Raw genomic sequence first — 27,242 nt, forward strand, 5'->3', positions numbered from 1 at the left:
TTGGCGGAGTATGCAGCTCCCGATCTCAGGGTTGTGAGTTCGAGCCCCACGTTGGACATAGAGATTACTTAAAAATAAAAAATCTTATAAAAAAAAAAAAAAGAAGAAGAAGTAGGGGCATCTGGCTGGCTCAGTGGGTTAAGTGTCCGACTCTTAGTTTCAGCTCAGGTAATTATCTCAGGGTTGTGGGATCGAACCCCGGGTTGGGCTCTGCGCGGAGTCTGCTTGAAATGCTCTCTTTCTCCCTCTGCCCCTCCTGCTTATGCTCTCTCTCTCTCAAATAAATCTTAAAAAAAAAAAAGAAGTAAATGCTTTTGGAGTGGGAGCAGAAGTCACAACCTACTGGAGACATACGCTTGAAACAGTTTCAGTTTTGCTAAGTACTGTTTTCCTAACTACTCCACATCCCGTAACTCACAAGCGGTTCTGACCCAGTGTCCACACGCTCAGCGGCTTTCTGAGAACGGTCTCACTCTGGGATTCGTTCATCAAGGTTCTCCAGGAATTCAGAAACAATAGGATGTGTACATAGAGAGAGAAAGAGACCTATTTTAAGGTATTGGCTCACATGATTATAAAGGCTGGCAAGTCCAGAACCTGCAGGGTAGTCCAAGGGCGGGAGCTCCAGGAAGATGGTGCAGTTCAAGTCCAAAGGCTGTCTGCTGCCCAATTCCCTCTTGCTCGGGGGAGGGCAGCCTTTTTTGTTCTAGTCAAGCCTTCAACTGATAGGAGGACAATCTGCTCTACTCAAGTCTACTCAAAGTCTACTGATTTAAATGTCAATCTCATGCAAAAGCACCATCACAGAAACCTCCAGAACAATACTTGGCCATGGCCCCGCCAAGCTGACACATAAAATTAACCATCCCAGATTCCATCTTGTTTATTCTGAAACTCTACTCTCAATCTGGATTTGGAACTTCCCCTGCCTACCCTCCCTCCGCTTCTGGTTTCCAGAAACCCTGTTTCCTGCCTCTTCCAAAGCCTGGCTCCTCTGGGCAGCTTGCCCTCCCCTCACCTGGCCATGCTCTGCCAGGGTCTGTCAGGCTCTCGCTGCAAGCCCCTCTCCCGCTCGACCTCTTCCCCCACCACCATGCGCACACACCGCCCAGCTGGCTGCCTTTCTAGGACAGTGGGATGGCTCAGACCCAGTTTCCTTCTGTGGGTTCCTACAACCTCCCCTCACCCCCGACACTCTGCCCGTTGAAGCTCCAGAGCGGGAGCTCCAGCTGGTCCTTGCATCGCTGGGGAAACTGCATCTCTCCCATCCCTGAATATGGACCGAGTCCGTTTTCCTCAGCAAGTCTTGCAGGGAGGGGCTGCTCCCGAAGGCTGTGACAGGAGGAGGAGGAGGAGGTCCCCAGGCCCCTTGTGAGGAGCAGCCAGCCCTCACCAACGGGGCCACCACAGTTTACAGGACAGCAAGGGTCAGGAGTGCTGGAGGATGGGCGGGAAGCCAGCAGGGCCCGGGGCACTGAGCTAGTGGAGGGCAGCGGGGCAGGGCAGGGCACGCAGGGCCTCCCAGGCCGCGGGAAGCAGCTTGGGGTTTCTGCTGAGTGCAGGGGAACCACCCCTGGGGCTGAGGGTAACCTGAAAGCTTTTTAGTCGAAGGAGGTAACACTGCATCACACGCAAATACTGCTTTGCCCTGGCCGTGCGTCTAGCCACGTCGGGCAGGACGTCTCTCTCTCCCCAACTTTCTAATTTCCCCCTTTAACTTTGACCGAATTGGACTGAATACAGCAGAACTGAGGACATTTTTGTGTGCCTGAGTTTTTGACAGCCCCCGTTTGTGTATGGCAAGCGGCACTGATTTTCCACACAGTAACGACATGGCCAATTTTCAACTTCGTCAAGAAATTGATTTAAAAAGTTGGTTAAAAAGCCAAGGAAGTCAGTGGAACCCTGGGTGGTTCAGTGGTGGGGTAATGTCGTAATGGGGGTCCATGAGTTGGATTCAGCCTACGGACTGCTCAGGTCCCAGGGTCACCTGAATTTCGTCTTTTCCTGTAAGTTGGCTGGACCGCGGATGCAGCTCCCCTCACTGTCCAGAGCTGAGTCCTGCTCTACCAGCATGTTGGGGTGCTTCCCTACCTAGCGGGTCAACAGCCAGCCAGGATAGGCGCATCTCCAAGGCTTAGACGGGGCTCCCAGACTCGGGGAAGTCACTCTCTTGCCCCTTTGCTGGAGCTCAGTCTCTGCCGCTCAAGCCGACCAGAACCAAGGGTCCAGCCTACTTCTCAAAGTGGGGCTCCTGGGCTTCACCATGGCCCATCGCTCCCAAGCATCAGGGCAATGTAACTGGCTACCCGAAACACTTATTTCTAGATGAAAACAGATACCACGGAGAATGCAACATTCCTACGTGGTGTGGTTTTAACTCTAAAATGCAGAGCTTAAAACTCTGCCCCCCAATCCCAAGATGCACTTCCTCCGTCCTCTACTGACCTTTAGGGGTGTGTTGGCAGGTGACCTGAGAGCCACCGCGCTAGGACTTTGTTTCCAGTTCCAGGGCTGGGCTGGGGTGCTCTGAAGTCCAGGGGAGAAAGAGGAGTTAGAAGCACCAGGCGTGCAGAGGACCCTTAACTTACCACCGTCGTTCCCCTTTCCCATGACCTTGTGAATGCCTGCTCGGAGGAAGCCCTGCCAGGGCCCGGGGCTGGGTGTCTGGAAGGGGCCCCCAAAGCTCACTGGGGTTGCGATTCTGGCTCTGGCTCAGTGACCCCACTGCCCACATCTGGCATCAAAGGCTCCGCAGGAATTGGTCTCAGCTTTGGAGAGGGGGGAGAGACCGATGCTCCCATGCTCGGAAATGGTCTTTTAACCCAACAGCGAGCCAACTCACTCAGTGTGACCTCCATTTGTGGGTGATCCAAACATCTGCCCCCTTCACCCCAGCCCATCTTCACGCTGTTCTCTCCGTACCCTTGAACCCGGATTGGACTCCCCGCCCCCCACCTGTCAAGAACTTCACCTCAACTTTCCCCGGCGCCCCCAGTTCAACCAGGGGCACTACGGCGATTTTCGGTTTTCAAAAGTCAACGGGGGACGGGCTGTCATTCCTTCCAGTACTCAGCACCCACCATGCGTCTGAGCATGTGGCCTACCCAGGTGAGCAAGAGCTCAGTCACCAGCCGGTGGCCTGGCCCAGTGCCTCAAGGTACCGACCGGAGGGGAGGATGACGCTCCCGTAGCAAGCGGCTGTGACTGGCGGTGGGACAGAGGTGCCTGCTCGTGCTGGGGACAGCGCGCACGCGGGCGGGCGAGCCGGGCCAGGCACGCATCCGGCGCTGCGGGAACCGCGTGGCTGCTGTGAGCCGTACGTGGGAATAACGCATGACCTGATGTGCGAAAGCGTTTAGAGCGCCTCCCGCAGGCGGCCGTGACTCAAGACCACCTGGTCAGGGGAAGGTCGAGGGCAGAATAAGGGCCTGGACTAAAGGCCCGAGCAGCTGAGAGAGGTTACGGCGGCTTAGGGAATAGAGCTGTAATGATTTAAGGACCAGGCAAAAACCAAAACCACTTTTTCATTTTTTAAATCAAACACTTTATTTCCACATAACAAGCGCAAAAAACTCCCAAACACTTTAACAATACAATTAACGCAGTTATGAATTCAATTATATACTACTCAAAGCCCCAAAAGGTCAATCAGCTTAACGTTCCAAACATTTCCAAACGTGGTTTTTCAAAGCTACCTTTGGTTTTTGGAAAAACCAGTATGGAAGTCAATATACATTGAATGCATTGAACAACATTTGCTTATAGGAAGGTGTCCAACATGAGCTCACACCTGGCAAGCCGGAGCAGGATCTGAAGTCATACACTGGGATACACACACAGGTTTTGCCCCAGAGCTCCCGCGGTCAGGAGAGGGCCGTGAAGGGGGAAGAAGGCGGCCAGTCCAGGTTGTGGCATTTCTCATTTTGTAACAGAGGTATGAGAGTTTAACACTAGAACACTGGCAAGTCATTAAGCTTCATGTTCCAAATGGTCTCTTGCTGAGGCTTGAGATGGGCACAAATGGTGGGGAAGATGAAGTCACAGGAGAGCTTTGAGCAACAAGATCCCAAAGATGCTCAGAGAGGGTAGGAAGGAGCAAGCTACAGTTTCCCATTGTTCTCACATTATTTCAGGGTGAAATTGTGGAGAAGTTCGGATAGAATGTTCAAATATTTGCTTAGATTTGTACTCGGTTGCTCTATGAGGACCCTCATATACAGCAACGTTGGAACGTTCATTGTAAAAAAGAGCGTACAAAGAAATTCACAAAAAAGAGACAATTAATGTTGAGCAGCCAAAAAGTCATGGTTTATTATATCGGGAGGGATTTCATAATTCAAACACAACCAAACTGTACATTTTACAATCACATTCTATTTGTAAACAGTTAAAAGCCACTGACTTCTTTTGCATCTTAGGACACAAACAGTTAGATCAAGGCAATGAAATGATGGCAAATTCTGCGCTGTTAAAATGTTTACCCTTGTTTGGCCCGTCTTCTTTGACTAAGCAAGCATTATAATACCATTTGTGGGCAAAAAAAGGGGGCGAGGAGAAAGTAAGTTTAAAAATGGTGTAACTCGTTAGTTTGCAACAACATTTAAAATTTTCTTTATACAACAAACAATTCTGTAAGCCCGGTACCTTGGCTACAGTATGCATAGTTACTGATTCCGGCTTTAAGGTACAACAATTCAACATTAACACAGTCACAGGAGAGCAGAAACGGAGAGAGCCACTTGATGGGGTTACAAAAAATTATCACCTATTGATTATTAGCAAACCGTCATCACTCACTAATAAAAAGACAGCATCTGAAAGCAGAATGTCAACTCCAGCTTTAAGCGTTTTTTTGTTTTTTTCTTTTTTTTGGCAGAGAAACTTCTTTAACAGACCAATATGTAGTATCAGTGCTAAAAGTTGGGGTTTTCGTTTTTTTTTTCCTATAAGAAACTACAAGGAGATATTTTTTTTATTTTTTTATTTTTAAAATTTTTTTTTTTTTCCTAACTGGGGAACTGGTTTTCCTGAGAACCATGCTCTTGGATTTAGGACAGGAATAGAAAACAAAAGAACATGGCCAAATGCTGCTCCTTTTTCCCAGAGATAGAAAGCATCTTGTAAATCATCCTCCATTGTTTTTTTTTTTTTTGTCTTTTAAATTTTTTTTAAATGATGGAAGAGTAAACATTTTTTTTTCTCAAAAAACAAACAAAAAAATCTGTAAACAAGAAGGTTCACCGTGGGAACCTTCAAAACAAAATGGAAAGCCTATTCAAAGTGCAGGGCCCGTCCTGGGTGGCAGGGGGGCTGCAAGTCACAGCTGTGGCCACAGTTTTTCAAACTGCAGAGCGAAATTCTTTAGTTTTAGAACATGAAAACACTGGTGCAATACTTTCATTTATAGTCCTACGTCAGCATCAGAACTCGGGTCTTTTAAACTCCACGACACCACAGTAAGGTAGGCAAACATCAAGGCATAGTAGAGAGCGCACACCTTTAAGAACATCCTTGAGTAAACATTTACACCGGAACAGCTGCCCCCCCATATTGCCGATTAGACGAGAGAACATCATTCAGTGCAAAGTTAAAAGCTCATACATTATCAGCCCAAAAAAATGGTCTCGCAAAAAAAAAAAAAAAAAAAAAAAAAGAGCGAGAAAGAAAAAAAGAAAAAGAAAAAGAGAGAGAAAGGAAAACGGGGGGTGAGGGATGGGGAGGGAAATCGGGAAGGGAAGAAGGGGAGGGGCGGGGAGGAAAAAAAAAAAGAACCCAAAGGCTAAACATGATGAATATACACAAGTGAGCTCATTCTATACGGTTTAGCATGTATGGCGCTATTTGGGAGTGTAAATAGATAGATACCTTTTCACATTATAATATTGGCCTGCATGATTCAAGTATTCAAACTGATATGTTTCAGGGAAAACAAAGTGGAAAATGTGCAGAGAAGAGCTGTTCCCACAGGTGGCGAGCCCAACTTCGTGCTCCTTTCTTTACGCTTCTTGAGGTCACAGTTCGTGAGTCTACGTCGACACGTTACATGGACTCTCCACCCCCACCCAGGTGGTCAACAGAAAGAAAAGCGTTAATGGGGGATGGGCTGCTAATTCCCCTGGGGTCGCTGCTGCTGGGAGGACCCCACAGGCTTGTGGAATAATGTGGGGTCCCCCAGAGTGAAGTGCCGTGAAGGTCTCCACAGTGAGTTCCCGACAGCCCAGCACCATTCCAGTGATTGAGATCGGTCCGGCTGGAGAACGAGTGGGAACAGTCGAGGGAGCCCAGCCGGCTCTGGCTGGACCCGAGAGACTGCCAGCCGGGAGAAGGGGTCAGAGACTGACTTTGTGCAAAGAAACGGCTGATCTCCTCTTCACTGGCAAACTCAGCAAGAATAGTAGTGTTCCCCAATACACACCTGGAGGGAAGAGACAGAGGGGATGCGGTGAAGACTCGGGGCGTCTCAAGGGTCTGATTCGAAGTGAGGGGAACACTCAGCCTCTGCTCAAAAGGGGAGGGGGGAGGGGCGGAGGGGGGTGGTGGCGCCAGGCCTGGCCCAGGGCTCTCCAGGGCCCACCGCAAAACCTGCCCCACTCGTGTGGTTGTGGTATCTAGACAGATCAAGGCTTTTTTGTCTCCTATAGGTGATTTAAGAGATTTGTCTAGGGCCATTTTGAGGGGTGACGCTTCCCCTTAGGAGTACTGACCTTGGAACCCAAGACAGAGCGAGGTTGCCACCTTACGAAGCACTCTCACCGCAGGGCCCCACGTGCTGGCCCGGAGATGACACACAGTGTCATCAGCTGTGTTTCCACACACAAGGGAACCCAAACTCTTCCAATCATGAGGGCACCGGACGGCCAACTTACATGTGCAGAGACTTTTGTGCCTTCACTACCTCTTCTTTTGAACTGTAACGGACCAAAGCATTTCCATGTGGGAGGTTCAGGTGGAATGTTATCAGTGGGCCATGCTGCATGCACAGAGTACGCAGAGTTGAGCCATCGATCTAGGAGACAGAGTGTGGGGTGCCGCCAATTAGATGATCCGTCACGAGGACCATCCAGGGAGGTCGTCCCAGGCTGGGACTCTGCTCCTCTCTTTCCTGCCCGAGGTTCTGCACTCCTGCTGACACTCTTCACTGGGACTCACTGCTGTGACGGGGTCCAGTGCCCCCCTCCCCACCTCCACTGGTCCCAGAGCCATACCTCTGTGGCCTCTAGATTCCTGGACACTCCCCAGATCCCCACTTCCTTAGTTAGCCATGCCCCTGCTGTGGCTTCATGTCTTCTCTCTTCCCTGCCCTGAGGACAGGATTCATCAAGGCACTGCTCCCTGGGAGAGGAGGGGGTGGGCTCTTAACATCCAGCCTCCAGAGGAGGGGTGGTCCGGGGCCTAAGGAGATTTTCTCATCTACAAGGGCAGACCAGGGTTTCTCGACTGCAGTACAAGGACCACCTGCATGAAAGTACAGACCCCGATCCTAGCCCGGACCTAATCATACTCCAGCAGCATCTCTGCAGCGAGACTGAGGGATCAATTTTGGTCGGCTCCGTGCACATTTTGTAGTGTAAACAAACTGGGTCAGACCACAGCCTGCCTGAGGCATCCAAAGATCATCCTCTGTGACTTCCTCGGCCTGGTCTACTCAGTAGCCGTGGGAGGCCTGGGTAGGACCTCCTCTCAAACAAGCCTTGGAACCCTCTGTTCCCGTGCTACCTGGCCTGTGCCTATTGGCCAGGGTGCCTGATATTCTTACCTGAGGTGTAAGGTTCTTTAGAACAAGCCAATTTGTTATTCTCCCTGAGCTGCTCTCACCCCAGCTGGAACCTAAGGACAAAGAAGGGCAAGTCAGTTTTCCACAGCTGAGGCCCGAATGACACTGAGGACAAACACATCCCCGTCAAGCGATGGCTGCTTGGGAGGAGCACCTGGGCCCCTGGTGCCCTGCCCTGCCCGCCCAGCCGCCTGCACTTCTACTGCGGCCATTTCCCCATGGCTCCGGGGGCCGCTCACACCAGCTCTGACCAGGCCTTACTTCCCGGGCCAGGTGGCTCTGCCTCTGGGGAGAGTGAGCTCAGACAGCCCCCAGCTCATCACACAGCAGGCGAGGGAGCACAAAAGGCCGTATCCCTTTGCCATCCTTTGGTTTATAAGGCTAAAACGATCTCAAAATGGCACCTCTGGGGAAAGGCCTCGTTTGTGATTATCTAAGGTATGGTCTGATGACTGCAGGCATGCCTCACAGGGTGTGAAGCTCTAAGGGGATTTAGAAACCTTCAATCACTGTCCCTCAACAGACAAATGGATAAGGAAGATGTGGCATAAATACACAATGGAGTATTAGCCACAAACAAGGATGAGATCTTGCCTCATGTGACAACATGGATGGCCCTAGAAGGTATTATGCTAACTAAAATACGTCAGAGAAAGGCAAATACCATACGATCTCACTTGTATGTGGAATTTAAAAAAAAACAAAAACAAACAAAGCCGGATCAAACCTATAAATACAGAGAGCAAACTGAAGGTTGCTGGGGCAAGGGTGGTGGGGTTGGGGGTGGGCAAAATGGGAAGGGGAGAGGGAGGTCCAGGCTTCCAGTTAGGGAATGAAGACGACACAGGAAAAGGTTCAGCATGGGGAATACAGTCGATGGTACTGGAACAGTGTGTGGGGACAGATGGTAGCTACACTTGAGGTGCGCACAGCGTCACGTAGAGACTTGCTGAATCACTGAGTCGTACGTCTGAAGCTACCGTACGCCGTGTGTCCACTGGACTTCAATCGGAAAGAGTGAGCTTGCAATCACCCAGACGTTTCTGTGTCTGGCTGGCTCCCGAGGAGCTCCCAGACTGGCCTTCCTGCTCAGCCCCAGGGCGCCCGAGCTCCCACAGCACAGACTTTCGGATCCAATCATTCCTGAGCGTCTGAGGTACCTGAGCAATGCGTCGGCGTGCCTGAGAAAGACTGCGCTGTGACACGGCGCCTGCCTACTCAGCTCTCCCTGCACTGGCTCACCACACCCCCAAGTCTCTGGCAACCCCCACAGGAGTGCTAGCGCTTTCCTGGCCTGCTCGCCTTGGCGTACGTGTCCTCTCTGCTTTGCCTGGCCGACCCTTACTCGGTTCCACCAGGCCCCCTGAGCGCGGGGCCCCGGGCACTGTACCCTCTCCCGTCGCCGTGCCACCAGCGGCCACGCAGCTGGCGCCCAGAAGCACCCGCGGCCCGAAAGAACCGCTCACACAGGACACCGACTACATTCACGTGCATTTAGTAGCTTGCATTCTTTCATGGAATCAAAACTCCACTCCCCGTCCCTTAGAACTTTTTCCCAAAGGAAACACTGGCAAGCTTTCTTTCAGCCAATCACCTATCTAAAGCTCGGACATCGCTATGAAGTTTTACTATTTTCAGCCTAGAGATGAGAAAGTCTGCTACAGTTCGGGGACGGAGGAGAATGAAGACCAAGACCGTGTTTACTGGTACAACTGGTAGACAGCTAGTTCGACCTGTGTGTGTGTCAGGGTGGGGACACAATGCCAGTCCAAATGCAGTGCGAGTCATGTGCAGGAGGAGCAGGGAGGGGACGCCAGGGGGCGGTTTTCCTGGGACTGCTGACCCCGCACCGTTAACTCCCAGGACCTCCTTCCACTCTCGCACGTCCCTGCTGAAACTATACACGGTCAGGCCAAGCTGCCACCCAAACAGGCCCAGCTGGGCTGCTCCCCCTTCCCCAGCCTCTCTCCCCGGCACGCTGTGACCCTGTGCGCCTGCCACGAGCAGGACGTGAGGAGACGTTCTCAGGCTCCGGGGAACTTCCGAAAAGAGACGTGACGTCCATTCCGTTAACCTGACCACTGACTGTGTGTGGCTTTGGCCACGTGTTCTTAAGTAAACCAGGTACAATTTCAAGTAAAATTTAAGACTCACAAAGACCTAAAAATTGTGGAAGATGGCAATGTGCGGGGAGTCGCACGTCTAAGTTCGAATCCTACTTTATAGTGGGTAACGCACAGGTCTCTGTTAGACTCAACTGTGCATTCCTGTTCAGCAAAGAAACCACAAGAAACCATCCCGAGCATCATGTTCGTCTCACCTGGGGTGTACCTGGCGTCAGAATTCCCCCATCCTCCACCTACACGAAGGGGAGAGTTATCCCACGTAGACAAGGGTGGCTTCTGACCAGTCAGTCCCGGAGGTGGGCGGGACGGAGCAGTGATGTTTTTAGGTGGTAAAGGGACCTTCCACAGCTCATGAGCCAGAGAGGTGTTTGTAACTGAACCAGGAGACCATGTCAATTTGGAATCACTATTTCTGGCTACTCACAGGGAAAAAAAACAGCGGGGGGTGGGGGGGGGAGATAATGCTTTTAGCAAAGAGAAAATTTAAATAACGACAGCACCCATTCTCCCCCAAAAAGAAACTCTTAATATTAAAAGTCCCCAACTCAAACTGCCAAAAAAACCCCACAAAAGCCAAAAGGAAGCTGCTCCCTTGACTCAAAACACTCAAACCACTGGTCTATTAAAAATTTCAAGACTTATGAAATTCTTAGCCCAGTGTACAAAACCATACTGCAACCAAAATCAAAACAAAAACCACTGCTTGCAATCGCTCTAAAACAGCAACTGGGAACTCCTTACCTTTATGACCATAACTGAGTCACTCGAGATCGTCACATAGGTCATTAAATAGATTTTAGAACTCTCTGGTTTACACACGGGAAAAAGGACCACAAAAGTAGCCCCAACTCAGGGAGTCCTCACAGCCGACGTTCCCTGGGCACCTCTCTGTGCCGAGCGGCACTTGGTGCAGACTAGCTCTAATCCTGACACACATCCTACCGAGGTCTGAGAGGTTAACAACCTGCCTATGGGTCCTGCGCACAGCCAGGATTCAACCCCAGGCCTGTCTGGCTTTAAAAAAAAAAAGAGGAGGAGGAGGAGGAGAAAGCTCACTTCCTGAGAGCGCTGCCTCACGGCAACGCGGGTGTGCGGGCACACGGTAAACTCGTTCAAAATAATCCCACAAAACCATGAGGGGGCAGAAGTGGATGGAAAATTTTGTGACTTCTGTCACCGTTCACTATGTTTGTACTTGATTCATAAAGTGAACATCCGTTAAGTCAGTGAGACTCGGAGTGGTGGGAAGCCTGGTCACCACGCGGGCTCTCACTGGTCTCTGACAGAACAAGCACAGAAATGCAGAGCGAGCGTTCATAAGTGGACAGCAACCGGACATGGCCACAGCTCCCAAGTATGATCGCTTTTCCAGCAAGTCCAAGGTCAGGTTTGCTACACTCTACAGAACTATCAGTCTGCAAAGGATTAGAAATTACAAAAATAAAAACTGCCTCATTTGAGAATTGCTTCGAATGAAGCTGCATTTAACGAGCTGGCTCTCAGACGAGAGAGTGAGAGCGGCTCAGGGAAAGGGGATTGTTTTAGAAATGACTGCTGGGTCTAGTCAATTTTAGAAAGGGACAAATGGTGTTACAAGTCTTTTCTCAGGTTCAGAAATATACCCTCCTACCTCCTCGAGAAGACTTCAGATAAAGAGAAGGCTTCCCCACAACAGCCCCAGCCCCCGGTGGTGAGTACCCCGTTCCTCCGACAGGGCCTCGGCAAGCCCAGGACGAGGCCCACCTGAAGTGCTTTGTGCTGTACTGCTGAGGGGAACGTTGTAGTTGGAGGCACGAATGGATGACCAGGCACTAGTTGAAGGCAGCGTGGTGTTCAAGGATGAGGATGACCCTATGTGGGGGAAGAGCCCAGTTAGTCATCCCCAGAGCAAGGGGCACGGCGCTTGAAGAATAAGCAGAAGCTTCCAGTGAGGCTGCAGTGCAGGAGAAAGGAAACGGACGCTGGGGTCCCGGGACGGTGCCCACGACGGCACCTTCCTTCCTGCCTTCACGACAGGGCGCCCAGTGGGCCCGCTCACTGCTCTGACCGTGGCTCAGTGAGGTAGCTTCCCTCCTCTGCCTGACACTCTGGCTCTGTGTCCCACTTTGGGCTCCCGAAGGAGGGCTAGGTCCTCCTGCCCCCAAACCCCCGACCGAACTCCAGCGACTTCTCACCAGACCACCCCCTCCCCCCGGGGCACCCTGGCACCAGCAGGCCCCCACCCTCCATCATGCCCCACAGCAGCCTCCCAATCCTAGGCTTCCCCCTATGTTCGAAACCCCCGACTACTGGGCCCCACTCCAGGCTGGACTGTCGTCTGGATCTGTAATAACTCCGACCTGGCCTCCCACTCCATCCCTTCAATGGTTCGTGTCTTCTAACATCAAATCTAAACTCCTCTCCTGACTAACAATCTTCCACAAACAAGAAGCCCGTTTCTGCAAGCTGCCAGATTCTTCCATTAACTACATACAAGGCTGGGAGGCTCTCCCCTTGGCTCTGTCCCTGCTATTCTGCTGGGACAGCGACGGGTACTTTAACTACTTCTACACAGTGGTCTGTTAAATTCAGCCATTTTAGAATGAGGATTCTTTCCTGACCATGGTGATATGGCAAACACCTGTTAACAGAATCATATACTTAACATAAAATGCTGTTCTATGTCTTGTTATAAACTGTTTAGAGGAATAGGAGGATGTAGGTTTCGAACGGAAACAAAGGATTTTCTTTCACTCCCCTCACCTTCCTTCAGGTGCATGCAGAGAATACTTTAAATGACTGGGGTGAGGGAAAACTATATGGTAGGTGGTAGGATGACTGTGTTTGATAACCCATTAAAAAGTGCATCTGAACTGGAGGGACCCTTCAATTGGTCTTAATTTACATTTTCGGAGAGACAAAGAAAGCTAAATTGCTTCCTCACACAAAAGTTCCTTTTTATACACAAGAGTGTATAAATGAATGATAATATAACATCTTTTATATGAAACACCCATTTCTTAATAATCACAACACTGAAACTTGTTATAAAGTAGGTAACAACCTTTCAGTTGCTACTACAATTCCTGGAAAGCAAATTATTTGTTGGTCCTTTGTGTTAAGTGAATATATATGTTTACTGTATCAAATGATAATAAATCCTCATCATTTTTAAAGTGGCAAAGAACCACCTATGGGAAAATTGAGAATTCACTTTTTATTTTCATGACTCCCTTGGATGTCAGATGCTGTGATGGGCTGAAAGTATCACATCCTCTGTGAACCATTCTTAAACTTTAGCGTCATCCGGCATCATTCAGAAATTCTGTCTTGTACCCGCCTACGTACCACTGTTCCTGTCCCTGAGGTGGTCAACTTCCCGCACAGTATTAATTGAAAGATTGTTTATGACACTGCCAGGAGTGACGTAAGGGTCAGTTTCAGGGTCAATGTTTGGATAACCTTTCCATGGTTCACCAGGGCGAAATTCTGGAAACGAAAACTTAAAATTAGTTCAAGCTTAATTATCACTTAAAGATCCATTATTAAATAAGCAAAACTTGTATTCCTAAAGCCTATGCAATTCTCAAGTATTTTCCAGTTAATACTAGCACTCTAAGAGACTGATTCAGTACTACTATTAGTGTAACGTAAGCTGCTATTTATGAATAACCTGCGTATTTTTGCAAATGAAATCATTTCTCGGGGTTTATATATTTTTAAACAGTAACATTTTGCTTTTTGAATTTATTTTTTTATTTTTAAAAGATTTTATTTGACAAAGAGAGAGAGAGCAAGCACATGAGGATGAGCATGGGGAAAAGCAAGGGGAGAGGGAGAAGCAGACTCCCTGCTGAGCAGGGAGCCCAATGCGGGACTCGATCCCAGGACCCTGAGATCATGACCTGAGCCAAAGGCAGACGCTCAACCGATTGAGCCACCCAGGCTCCCCAAAAATAGAATCTTAAAAATAATAATAATAAGGGTGCCTGGGTGGCTCAGTTGGTTGAGTGCCTGCCTTCCGCTCAGGTTATGATCTCGGATCTCGGGGTCCTGGGATCAAACCCCACACTGGGCTTCCTGCTCGGCGGGGAGTCAGCTTCTCTATCTCTCTCTGTCCTTCCCCCTGCTCGTGCTCTCTCTCTCACACTCTCTCAAATAAATAAAATCTTAAAAAAAAAAAAGATTTTAAAGTGATCTCTACACCCAATGTGAGGCTCAAACTTACAACCCGGAGATCAAGAGTTGCGTGCTCTATGGGCTGAGCCAGCCAGGCGCCCCTAAACGGTAACATTTTAAAGTGCTTTATTAAATCACAAGCCATAGCAAAGCAAACAGAAAAGAAGGCCGTAAGTCCATTCCTGGTAATGCTTCAGTCCAGATGAAACCGTCTAGTCCGTCCCCTGGTGCAGATGAAGAGGAACCCGGAACAAAGGTTTTATTTTATTCCTCACACCGGCCGGTGGGACTCCCTCCCCCTTCACTGACTGGAGCATAAAGGCACTGCTAACAGGCCAGACTGGCTCCTCTGCCTGAGCCCCGATGCTCAGCTTTCCGTGCGTCCTGTGTGCATCCTTCCCACCCCTGGCAGAGCTCAGGCCGGTCCGCCCAAACGGGCCTACATCACTAGCTCATCTAGCGGTAATGACACCTAAGGGAAGCAGAGCCTCATGAAAGACGCGGTCAGCACTTTACCTGGTGGCCAGTTAACACTGCTAGAGCCGTTAGGCGATTTGGCACGTGGCCAGCCATCTCCTACTGAACCCGGAGGGCTGGCTGGAGAAGTACTGCTGTTCATAAAGTCATAGGGAACAAATGGAGACTCTTCCAGCCTGAAACCACTTGAAATAGCACCTAAAGAGAGAAAAAATGATAGTGAATGTGAGGCAAAATACATGAGTGAATTTATTTCTTGTAGTTTCTCAAATATCACCAGGATACCCTGTATGAGATCTGTGGGTTCCAAACTGCGTCCTGTAGACAGTGTGAAAAGTCAAGGAGGAAAGCAAGCTCTGAACTCTTCCAGACGTCAATCACTTTTAACTCTCTTACGTCCTGAGATCTAAACATTATCATAGTGAATTTTATTTCAAGGAGGATAAGAAGGACCATAATCATCAATAAGCGACCAGAGTATGGGCCCCAGTTTATTTCCGAATCATTAAAACACCTGTATTTTGCGTGTGTTGTTGGTGAATGAGGAGCACCAGAGGGATGAAATACAGCAACGGTAAAGAAGGCATTGTGGTGGAGAACGTTGTAAGTGGCAGAGAGGTGTACCCAAGAATCCAGGAAATGGCTCTGACCCCTGTATGTAATGAAAGCAAATAACCTTTTCGATCAGGAGGTTTACATTTCTACCTATACACACCCCCTTATGATTATACACAGCATCAGTAAAGATACCTGTTATCCAAATGAGTGTGAAATCCCACAAAAAGACAACTTATTTTCGCTTAGAAATGGTCATTTGTTTTCCGGCGATTTATTCTCCACACTCATCTTTGAACACATCTTAAAATGACGAAAGCTTGACACACGCAGCAAGCACACCCCTCCCTCAGTGGGCCGGCTCCGGCAGCCACGCTAAGTGCTGGCCCCAGGAAGGCGGGCGGACGACGGGGCAGGCCCTCCCCACAGCCCGGGGAGCGGGCCGAGCACGGACAGGGCAACGGAAGGGGTGGGGGGGCCGCGCCAGCGTGAAAAAAGGGTCCAGGGAGGAGATGCCAGGCAGTGGGCACAGCCTGCACAAAGACCCGAGGAGAAAAGCAGCTTGGCCTGTGTGAGGAACGGAAAGGCTGTTTTGTCTGAAAAGCAGTCAGCGGGAGAGTGAAGGACACGACAGCGCTGCAGGGATGACCTGGTAGGTCCCGAGGTGAGGAGTGCCTGCTCCCGCTGCCCTTGGCCCTGCCTGTCCCCTGAAGGCATCAGATTTTGCAACACCCTCATGCAGGGCTTTGCAGGACACAGCAAGGGCTGTAAGAAGAGAAGTGAGACAACCTGATTCGTCTGAGGTCCCTGCTGCTGGCGTGTGGAGAACGGAAGCAGGGGGGCCAAGACCGCAGGGCGGCTGCTGAGGCAGCGAGGTGCTACGGATGCTCGGACTGTGCATTTTGGAAGGAGAATGGGCACTATTCACAGATGGACTGATGTGGAGGTTGGAGAAAGGAAGAAATCGAGAACATCTTACACCCAGACAGGCAGCACGGGATGGATGGATAAACCAAATGCGGCATCATCCAACACAACTGTAAAAGGAATGAGCACTAATGCACATTTCAACACCAATGAACCTTGAAAACATGCCCCCAAAAGGCCAGTCACACAGGACCGGGTAATACATGCTTCCACTGACGCGAGCAGTCCAGCGAAGCAAAGCCACAGAAAACAGACTTGTGTTTCTGCATGGCTGGGAGGGAAGGGAAGTCCAGGAGGGGCGAGGAGCAACCCCCCAGGGACTCTCCTGGGACCGGGGAAACGTTCGACTCCCGCGACTCAAGAGTATACCAAAAGCCACCGGATGGTACACTGTACCAAGAGAACTGTATTATATGTAAATTATATGTATTGTAAGTAAATAAACTTACAGGAGAGAGAGAGAGAGAGAGAGAGAGAGAGAGGATCTCTCTCAAGCTTCTAGCTTCAATAACCCAACAGAAGGAGGCACACTTGTTAGCTGAGGAGGAGCCAGGGTGAAGAGGAAAACCAAACACCCACCCACTCGTGCCAGCTTTGACGCAGGTCTGAGGAAAAGCCCTGGTCACAGATGCTGTGAGCGCCTGGAGAAATACAGCAGAGCCCTGAATGTTGCTTTAGCCTCGTTTACTCAGTGACCAAGACTCCCCTGGAAGCAGTCACAACACCAAGCTTCTGTATCAGTGATTCGGGGGCAGAGCCGGCCTGATGGGACCTCAGGGCACCATCACTGGTGGGCACTAACCCATCCGTGACTAGGCCTAGTTATTCCACCAATTCCAACCCCTCTCTTCTCTGGCTTCCTTATCTAGTTACTTTTATCTGAGTGAACTGTGTATCTTTTCTGTAAAGTGAATTAAAACCACTTGGGAGCTCAGTGGTATGAATAAAGTAGCAGTTGCAAGCAATACAGTAAGCGAGCACAGATGCCACATTTTAAGTGATTAATTCTACTGTAAGAACCTGCGCTGATAAAAGTATTCCTCCCTTTCAGTACAAAAAATCCATTTCTACTTATTAAAACTTGATTTTATTAAAAAGGAAAACAGGCTTGACCCAGAGGCAGCTAGGATCCAGTCATATTCTATTAACCGCTCCCATTAACATGGGAGAAGGTACGGAAAACGGAAGGTACGTGTGTCCAGGTGGCAGGGGTAGCTGGATGCAAGCAGGCAGGATTCGCACGGACACACTGTTCTTAGAGGCAGGCGGGGGGGGGGAGCCAACAGTGGAGGCGGCGACAGTAAGGAAGCCCCCACCGACGGGCCACTTAGTGTCTTACCCTATCCTAGTGCGTCAGTGCGTCACACGCCCCATTCATCCTCGAACATCACAGGAGGTACTATATTATACTCCCATTTAGCAGATAAAGGTTAAATTACTTGACCGTAGCTAATAAGCAGCACAGCAAGCTCTCAAATCCAGGGTCTGTATTTATTTTGCCATTTTGTCACCCGAGTCAACTGCCATTCCCACTTTTTTTTTTTTAAGATTTTATTTATTTATCAGAGAGAGAGAGAGAGAGCACAAGCAGGGGGAGGAGCAGAGGGAGAGGCAGGCTCCCCACTGAGCAAGGAGCCCAATGCGGGACTTGATCCCAGGGCCCAGGGATCATGATCTGCCGAAGGCAGACGCCCAACCAACTGAGCCACCCAGGTGTCCCTACAATTCCCACTCTTAAGAAAAATTCCAGGGACGCCTGGGTGGCTCAGTTGTTAAGCGTCCGCCTTCAGCTCGGGTCATGATCCCGAGGTCCTGGGATCGAGCCCCACATCAGGCTCCCTGCTCCGCAGGAAGCCTGCTTCTCCCTCTCCCGCTCCCCCTGCTTGGGTTCCCTCTCTCGCTGTGTCTCTCTCTGTCAAATAAATTAAAAAAAAAAAATCTTAAAAAAAAAAAAAAGAAAAATTCCAAATATGATGTGCCACCGAGTGGCAAATTCAACTTAGAATTCAGGTCTGTTTGATTTAGGGTCCAATGTTCTTTCTACCACATGTCAATTTCACCTTCAATTTCCAATAATCATCAGTCCAATGTTCACAAACCAGCAAACTGACCTGACCTTTAAGCCAAGTTTAGTCAAATAAAGTTTCAGGATAAAATCCAACAGAAAGGAATGAACGTCACAAAAATGTCCTTTTGGTATTAATCAGAGGAACAGATGTTGCTTAAGTTTGAAAGTAGAGAGGCTCTTCTGGCTCCCCTCCCATTATCTTAAATCACTAAGTCCTATCAATTCTGCTTCCTACAGTTGTTTTGTTTTGTTTTTTGGCACAACTGTAAAGATTTCTAAATTATTTTGTTTTCGGTCCCTTGTATGCAGCCAAGAGTTGGATTTTGCTTTATGATTCAATGTGAATTTTTTTTAATAAATTAGTTCAGCCCATTTATATTTATCAATTTGACGTATATTTGGTCCCAGTTTCTCATTATTTTGTATGATGCCTTTTATTTCTTTGTAGATTCTTTAAAAACTCTTTGAAAACATGGTATCTGTTTCTATCTTTTCTGAAAATGTGGAGGGCTTCTATTTTTGTTTTAGTGGGTGTCTTTTTAACTTGTTTAATCTTGTCTTCAAAATATTTTTACTGAAATATAGCTGACATAGAACACTGTATTAGTTTCAAGTGTACAACATGATGATTGGGTATTTGCATATACTGCGAAATGAAGGCACGGTTCTTGATGGCAGAGCACTGCTACACTGGGTCAGGCTACAGTCGTCTCCCTCCACTCCCCGGGCGGCCACACTGCAGCCAGAGTAATCCCCAAACACACATCACGCCACTTCCGGCCTAACACCCTGCAACAGTGAGCCCTCCAGGACAGAGGGGCTAACACTCTAGAAGTCTTCATACTCCACACCACCCCTGGGGTCCCCTCCCATCACCTCTGCTTGGTTAACTCCCGTTATCTTTCGTATCTCAGCTTAAGAGATCACAGGCCTTCCGGAATCCATGCCCTCAACCCTAAGACTGAAATATTCGAATCTCTATATATGCGCCCCCTGCCCAGAACACTGTGCTGGGTGCTGGCTTACAAGGGAAAAGGTTTTATAAACAGCCTTCTAGTCACAGGACCTTAAGACCAAAAAGCATCGCAAATAACAGTCCAAGCCTTCTGCGACGCACAATTTCCTGGTCAGATGTCCTGGCCTCCATTCCACCTTACTTTCCTTAACAAATCTGGCTTTTCTTACTCTGGAGGGTGCGCAGTAAAGGGCTAGCACAGTAGGCCTGGCACACATACTGTGAAGCGCTTCAGGCCTGGCCCTCAACCACTGCTGGGCTTCCCTAAGCCCACGACCATCCCACAGGCCTGAGAGCACCTCTGCAGACCCTGGGCCTCAGCCAGGCCGGACAGTTTATGGCAACACGACTTCTGGCGCACGCCTGTCTTTGTTTGCTTGAGGCCTGGGTCACACTGTGTTTATGTCTGACCTCTGAGAGGCCTGCAGGGGCTTGGGGACTGAGTCATGCAGGTGTCTGATGCCTATGTGACTGACCCCCAGTAAAAACCCTGGACACCAAGGCTTGGGGGAGCTTCTCTGGCTGGCGATACTTTGTACGTGGTTTTACACATTGTTTCTGGAGAAATTAGGTCCGTGAAACTCCACTGGGAGAGGACAATAGGAAACTTCTCCTGGACTGTGCCCTATGTGCCTTTTTCCACTGCTGATTTTCATCTGATTCTTCTGCTGTAATAAACCACAACCATGAGTATTACAGCTTTTCTGAGTTCTGTCAATTCTTCTGGCAAATCACTGAACTTGAAAGTGGTCTTGGGGACCTCTGACACAGAAGGTCTCCTGCATTTGCCCTTTCTTCTCTGCTCCACAATTAACTTAGTAGCTCTCTAAGCTTCACTAAATGGTGATAAAAAGAGAACCCACCTAAGACTGTACTGCAAGTGGTCAGTGCCAGCCAGAGGCCTTCCCCGTAGGCCTCTCCCCTCCCCGGGCTCAGCTTAGGTCTGGTGTGAGGCTGAAGAGCACGATCACACCGCCCCTGACAAAGACCTCTACACTGCTCCACGCCAGAGGACAACAGACCCCCTTCTCTACGACAGGGAAACACAAACGCCAACAAGCCTGCTCGGGGTTTACAAAGAAGTGAAGGAGGCTGGCTACAGGCAAATCCCACGGTCCTTCCCCAAACAGAAGCATGACTATAGGCAAATATTTCTCTGGTTAGGGACCATAAGAAAATCTCTCTCCACCAGTGGAGGGGAGGGCACTGGTGTGAGGGGAGTGAGAAGAGAAATGAAACAAAACAAACCACACTCCCCAGTTAAGTGCAAAGGCAAATAGCAAATGACGCTATCACTGAGTTGAGTAGAGAAGACAACGGGGAGGGGCAACGAGCCGCAAGCACACGGGCCGCAGCTGCTCCGCTCTGGGTGCTTATTGCTTCGGAGCTCGGTGCTGCCAGACCTCCGTATTTCCAAAGAGATGCCAGAAGTCTGAATCTGTACATGAAAGTTCCTGCATGTTTACATAGATGTTGGTTCAAAAAGATGACTTTCAAAATAGTGAGGGTCTAACAAAACATCAGTTATGGGCTGGCAGCTTTGGGAGCTCTCCTGAATACAGCTAGATGTGAATTTTATTTTTGTAAGGGAATCTATGCCAAAGTATAAGGGACAGGATGATCAACATTTCTCTCTCTCTTTTTAATGTAAGGAAAAGGGAAAACAAAGCCAACAAATAAAAAGAATGTGCCTGAGAAGATTCTAAGTCTCTGCCAGGAGAGAGAGAGAATAAGAGGAGGAGGAGCTACTGATCAAGAAGGAGCCATTTCTGGGAGGAAGTGAGTGTATGAGCAGCAAGCAAGCAAGCACAAGCAGGGGAAGGACAGTGGGAGAGAGGATCTCACGCAGACTCCACGCTGAGCGCAGAGACTGACGTGGGGCTTGATCCCACAACCCTGAGATCATGACCTGAGCCGAAAATCAGGAGTCGGATACTTAACTGAGTCACCCAGGTGTCCCAGAAAAATAATTTTAAAAAACAAAGAGAGGGGCACCTGGGTGGCTCAGCCATTAAGCGTCTGCCTTCAGCTCAGGTCATGATCCCGGGGTCCTGGGATCAAGCCCCACATCGGGCTCCCTGCTCCGCGGGAAGCCTGCTTCTCCCTCTCCCACTCCCCCTGCTTGTGTTCCCTCTCTCACTGTGTCTCTGTCAAATAAGTAGATAAAATCTTTAAAAACAAACAAAAAAACCAAAGAGAAAAAATGACTAAGTTTCTTTCTTTTGTTTTTTTAAAGATTTATATTTATTTATTTGGCAGAAAGAGAGAGAGCGAGCGAGCACGCGCGCACAAGCAGGGGGGAGCAGCAGAGGGAGAGGAAGAAGCAGGCTCCCTGGCTGAGCAGGGAGCCCGATGTGGGACTCGATCCCAGGCCCCCGGGATCATGACCTGAGCTGAAGGCAGACGCTTAACCGACTGAGCCGCCCAGGCGCCCAAGAATGACTAAGTTTCAAGTGTCAAATTAAGTACATGAAGAATAGTGCGGGGGGGGGGGGGGCGGGAGGGAGAATGGGAGGGATCTAGACTGAAGTAAAAAAAAAGTATTGACCTCTTCCTTCCTATTCTGAAGAGAAGAACATTCCTAGAATATTCACTGGATTGCTATGTATGTAAGAACAAAGATATTTAATGTTTAAGCTAATTACTAAAAACAATTTACCGCTCACACTACGGATCTGTGCAAAAGAAAACAGTGTATGCAATAAAATGCAGTGAAAAAATGATCGATATTAAGTTTAAAAAAGACTTTTAAGTGGAAATGGGGATGTTATCTGACTCCAAAACCTACGCTGCCCGAGAACCCCTTGTATATGACACGCTATCCGCCAGGATGCCAAACACCGGAGAACGTATGAGGGACGGTGCACCTACCACAGCAGCGCAAGGAAGGGAAGAGGCAGGTCATTTTTACAAAGAAACTGAGGCTCAGATAAGCAAGGCAGACATAGAAATATCCATTTTAACTCGAGCAGACAAAAAACCACACGGTAGAAGCATTTTCTTAGCTCTCCACATCTGACCTCTCCAGACACTCCTTTCACCACTAGCGGCTCCGGGATGCTGTCCTTGTTCTCTTCTAGGCTCTGTCCCTCTGGGCAACCTCACCTATGCCCATGACCTCAACATTCTGATGAATACCAAACCTTACTCTACTCAGATTTTTCTTCTGAGTGCTAGCCTCTATTCCTAATGTCTTACTGGGCTTTTCCATGTTGTGCCATCCCCAAAATACTTCACTCAACAAGCCTAACATCAATTCAGTATCTGTCCCACCACGCCTGCTTTGATTCCCCTATTTCTACCACACTACCTGCACTCCCAAGCTCGCACGCTCCCCGCCCCAAGAATGCTCACAGTGCCACAGCGTGCTCAGTGGAGCGACCACGCAAGCGCAGGTACGTCACGGATGATCATGTGTTCGCCCAAGGAGTTAGGTTACTTACCCAGCCCTCCTGTCCTTAATTCTAAGACTCTTTCTGGTGCACTCCCTCCATGTCCACTGCCTTCTGTCTCACACTGCTCTGAGTCTTTTGTGCCTCTGGATAACCACCACTTTCAAATTTAAAATGATTGATGGCATAAAGTTGTCTGCAATTTGCTCCACACCTACTATGGTAGCTTTGCCTTCCTCCTCCTTCCTCTCTAACCCCTTCACCTTCGTGATAGGCCCACACAACAGAACCCACCAGGCTGTCCTGTTTTTGAACTTTTCAAATGCTATATACTCTTTGTTATTCTTTCTCTAGTTCTTTGTGTGGTAAAGCCTTCCACACCCACCACACTCACAGTTCCTCATTCCTGACTCCATCTTCCAATGGACTTCACGTTATCATACTACTTGTACCATAATATGGATTCACGTTTATAGCACCTATCACAGTGTACTAAAGCTGTTCACATGCTTATTTTTGCGACCAAAAGATGAGTTCCTTCAGGGTAAGTATTTTTCCTGGCTTACATATGCTCGACTGTGTGCATGCGTGTCCGTATGTATCTATGTATTCCAGGTGACCTAGCACAGTCCTTGGAAAGCAAGACGATATTCCAACATCTGCTAGATGCACTGATGATAATAAATAAGATGAAAAGGTTTCTAAAAAAATTAACGTATGAGAAAACAATAACATTGAACCTATATAATTTATACATAGCAACAAAATGTATGAAGAAAATGTGCCATTATACAAAAAACTGGCAGAAATCAAATTATGCTTGGAGTTTTTAATACCCTCCCCATCATAGTAAATTGAGTAAATGCTAAGCAGAACATTAGAACAATAAAATCAATTGCAAAAACCTAAATGACCATCAAAGGGGGAATAATTTTTAAAACACAAATGTATATTCAATCTTTACTTTGTGCAGTAGTGTAATAAAGGTTAATTTTGCTTTTTGATTTTAACTAAGATTTAATAACTAATAAAGCATTTTTTAATAACGAGGAAAGGTTCTAAGAGGATTTGGCTACGAAAAGACATTTAAAATAAAACAAAGGCCTAGGGGCGCCTGGGTGGCTCAGTTGGTTAAGGATCCGACTCTTGATTTCAGAGTCATGAGATTGAGCCGGCCTCTGCACGGAGTGTGGAGCCTGCTTAAAATTCTCTCTCCTTCTGCCCCTCCCCACCACCCCCCAAAACCAAACGAATAAATAATAAATAAAATAAAACAAAGGCCTAAATTTAGTATTCTACAGGCTTTTTTTTAAGTGCAACATGCAAGAATGTATTTCCTACCATGTTTGCTGGAGTTTTGATCCAAAGATGTGTTCACAGAAATGCTGTCCACTGTAGTCCACTTCCTTAGTCTTGACTGTGGCTCTTTAATACTGTTCATATCCATATTTACATTCAAGTTAGAGTTCAAGCCTAAAAATAAAACAATACTTTAATAGAAAAACCACTTTATAAAATATAGTTGTCTGCGATTTGCTCCACACCTACTATTATAGCTTTGCTTTCCTCCTCCTTTCTTCTGATACCACAACTTCCATTTTCTAGAAAAGCACATGTAACTAATGTGTTTTCAATCCCGTGAATGTTCCTTAATAAATACCACCCTGCATATGTGGCACAGCCAAATGATTACAGACAAAGGCAAGGCAGGCAGAACAGACACTCTGGGCCCCTGGCCAAGGTTGTGCAGAAATAACATCAAGAGAGAGCCATGGCTACATTATGAGAGAGAGCAACAAATAGAAATCCTAAACAGCTATTCTAATATTCAATAACCCAATGTTTTCAAACCATAAAACTGTTAAAACCATAATTGCATCAACTGTGGTAAACTATTTCTCCTTATAATTTTGATTATTTTTAAATTCCTTGATAAAAGAGACAATTTTAAAGTTTATCTCCAATAAAACAGATCTTTATTTTTTTAAAAAGACTTATTTATGTATTAGAGCAAGAGAGTGTGTGCATGGGGGAAGGCGGGTAGGCGCGGCGGGGCGGGTAGGGGGAGAGGGAGAGAATCTCAAGCAGTCTCCATGCCTAGCGTGGAGCCCGACACGGGGCCCGATATCACAGTCCTGAGATCATGACCTGAGCCAAAACCAAGAGTCAAGACACTCAACCAACTGAGCCACCCAGGTGCCCCTAAAATAGATCTCTTTAGCTTTCCCCCAAGAGCACCACGCATGAAGAAATATTAATAATCACTTTCAGTTGCTATCTTTTGCTTGTAAACAACAATTTTCAACTGGCTGGCCAGACAAAAAACACTGTCATTTTAAAGTAAAAATGTCTTGCTCTAACAATTATACTTAATGGTGAGAAGACTCTCAAGGCACAATCTCCTTGAACTTTGCTGATGACACACATCAAATTCAGATATTCTCTTGGAACAAGGATGGAAATTTCCATCTTAGATATTCTGGTCAGAAAACTGGCCGTTAAGCCAGGATAATCATCTGAGATGCTTGTTAAAAAAAAAAAAAAAAAAAAAATAGTTCAGTGGGAACCAGAATCTTTGATTAATACACACAGCCAGGTGGTTCTTATTCTAAAATTTCAAAGCAAATGGTTTTAAATACTTGGGTTTCATGACAGTCCATGTGATATCAGGTCAGTCAAACTTAAAAACTTTAACAATGTGAATTCTCTAATATCATCCCCATTCTTGGAGAGAACGATTACATTTACTGCTCTCTGGACTCAACTAGACCCAAGGCCTGGCAAATTTTTTTTCTGCGAACCTGGGAAGGTTCAGACAGTAACTATCTCAGGCTCTGTGGGCCACAAGGTCTCAGTGTCTCTATGCAACTCTGTTGTAGCAAAAAAGCTCCACAGAATAATACATTAACAAAAGAGCATGCCTGTGTACCAATAAAACTTTATTTACAAAACCAGGCAGCTGGCCAAATTTGGTCAATAGGCCCTAGTTTGCCAATGCCTGATTTAGACAACCATATGCATTTGTGTGGGTTTGGCAAACTTCTTAACCAGGACGAAGTAGCTCTTTTTTTTTTTTTTTTTTTTTTTTGTAAGATAGATAGAGATGGATTGATTTAGAGAGCAGGCACACATGCGTGCACATGTGAACATACGCAGGGGGAGGAGCTGAGGGGGTGAGAGAGGGAGGGGGAAAGAATCCCAAGCAGACTCTGTGCTGAGCACAGAGCCTGACATGGAGCTCAATCTCACCACCCTGAGATCATGACCTGAGCCAAAATCAAGAGTTGGACTGAGCCACCCAGGTACCCCTGGAAGAAGTATCTCTTGCTGTAAAGCCAGTCAGAACAGGAGATCCCATTATTTAGAAACTTATCTCCTCACTGGCCTAATTTATATGTCTAGTATGCAAAAGGCAAGAGTCACTTCCCTTCACTGGTAAGATCACAATATCTCAGTGTACTTGAGTATTCTTTCACCACTCTACTATTGTCTCCGGGATCACCAGGTCACCAACAAATGGGTTCTAAGGTACTCACCTGCAGTGGTAACTGACAAGGGAACTCCTTCGAGAAACACAGAGAGATTGCTAACAATCCCAAGGACTCCATGTGCAACCTACATCCTAGCTGAGAGTCCACAGCAATACCGGGGAGAGCCAAATCGTGTATAGTCCAGCCAGAGTGAAGCAACAGCAGGCCCCAGGCCCTGCCCACAGCCCAGAACACGCGAGCTAACTAACCATCTTAGACCCAGTTGAGCCAGCAACCAACCAAGCTGATTTACAAGAAACCACCGTTAAGGGAAAAGACAGAAAGGAAAAGCAAAATGAAGAGGGTGTGAACAATCAAGGCTCAAAAGAGAATCAAAGGCACAAGGAGAAAAGAGACCCAAAGAAGGAGAAAATATCCAGGCCTGAAATTTCCAGAGGGAATAAAAGCCTGGGGACAGAACGAATAAAGGGAAGAGGGAGCAACTGCAGGGGCAACCAGGGCAATCCTTCTCTCGCCTCGATTTTCTACACTCAAACCAAGACCATCCCTAAGTATGTAGGCGAGACTCACAATTCCAGGTTCCAAAAGCACAGAAGTGACTGTTCCCAGCTGCTCCCGCAGAGCAGTGCGGCTCAGGGTGTCTTTGGCACGTGGTTTCTGATAACCCTCCCCCTTCTACCCAACGATGAAGCTACCTGGGGCTTAAGAGCAACCTCATCTTTATTCTAACCCTCTGTGAAAGAGTTTTGGAAACAGTGTCATTTTCTTGCACGGAGAGAGGCCTTCCCCCAAGCAGGAAGATGGGCTGAACCTGCAGGAGGCAAGGCAGCTCTCGGAGAGGAGCGGGTCCTGGGGCCAGCGTGGTTTTCCTGAGGCGACGGAACCGTGCCGCTCCGGGAGAAGACCCAGCGAGCCTGTGGCCCCTGAGCATCAGCTGAGTGCTCAGGGCAACGAGAAACCCACCTATTGGGAAGCTGCTGAAAGCGTTTATTGGTGACGGCCCTTTTTGTAGCTCGGGTGTAGTGTGGGGCATGACGTTCTCGAGGAGAGATTTCATGGCTGGCTGATGGAGCGGCTGCTGCTGAGATGGCGGGGTCTGCTGCTTCACCAACAGGCTGGGATCGAGTTGCCGGGACTGCTGCATCATCTGCTGTTGCACGCTAAGGGGTCGACCCTGGAAACAGCGAGATGACTGGGAAACCCGGTGGACAGCAAGGCTTCCCAGACAGCCACATATTCCCCCTCACTGCCGAATT

The 27,242-nt window shown here is 48.2% G+C and overlaps 1 protein-coding gene across 10 annotated transcripts in view; it reads right to left on the reverse strand.

Moving 5' to 3' along the window:
- Window positions 1-3,523: 3,523 nt before the first annotated feature.
- Window positions 3,524-27,242, reverse strand: part of TNRC6A (trinucleotide repeat containing adaptor 6A) — a 100,766-nt gene continuing 77,047 nt past the window's right edge. For 9 of the 10 annotated variants that reach the window (XM_036112483.2, XM_078074677.1, XM_036112484.2 and 6 more), the window contains 9 exons: window positions 26,950-27,160; window positions 23,837-23,968; window positions 14,578-14,736; window positions 13,231-13,371; window positions 11,647-11,754; window positions 10,098-10,319; window positions 7,760-7,830; window positions 6,870-7,009; window positions 3,524-6,418 (listed from right to left, as the gene is read on the reverse strand). In XM_036112483.2, the coding sequence (XP_035968376.2) occupies window positions 6,043-6,418; window positions 6,870-7,009; window positions 7,760-7,830; window positions 10,098-10,319; window positions 11,647-11,754; window positions 13,231-13,371; window positions 14,578-14,736; window positions 23,837-23,968; window positions 26,950-27,160 (1,560 nt within the window). In that variant the 3' untranslated portion in view covers window positions 3,524-6,042. The remainder of the gene's footprint in view (window positions 6,419-6,869; window positions 7,010-7,759; window positions 7,831-10,097; window positions 10,320-11,646; window positions 11,755-13,230; window positions 13,372-14,577; window positions 14,737-23,836; window positions 23,969-26,949; window positions 27,161-27,242) is intronic. The other variant, XM_036112487.2, reaches the window with a different exon arrangement.

The sequence above is a fragment of the Halichoerus grypus genome, chromosome 6 (assembly GCF_964656455.1).
Source record: "Halichoerus grypus chromosome 6, mHalGry1.hap1.1, whole genome shotgun sequence".
In the NCBI taxonomy this organism is placed as follows: domain Eukaryota; kingdom Metazoa; phylum Chordata; class Mammalia; order Carnivora; family Phocidae; genus Halichoerus; species Halichoerus grypus.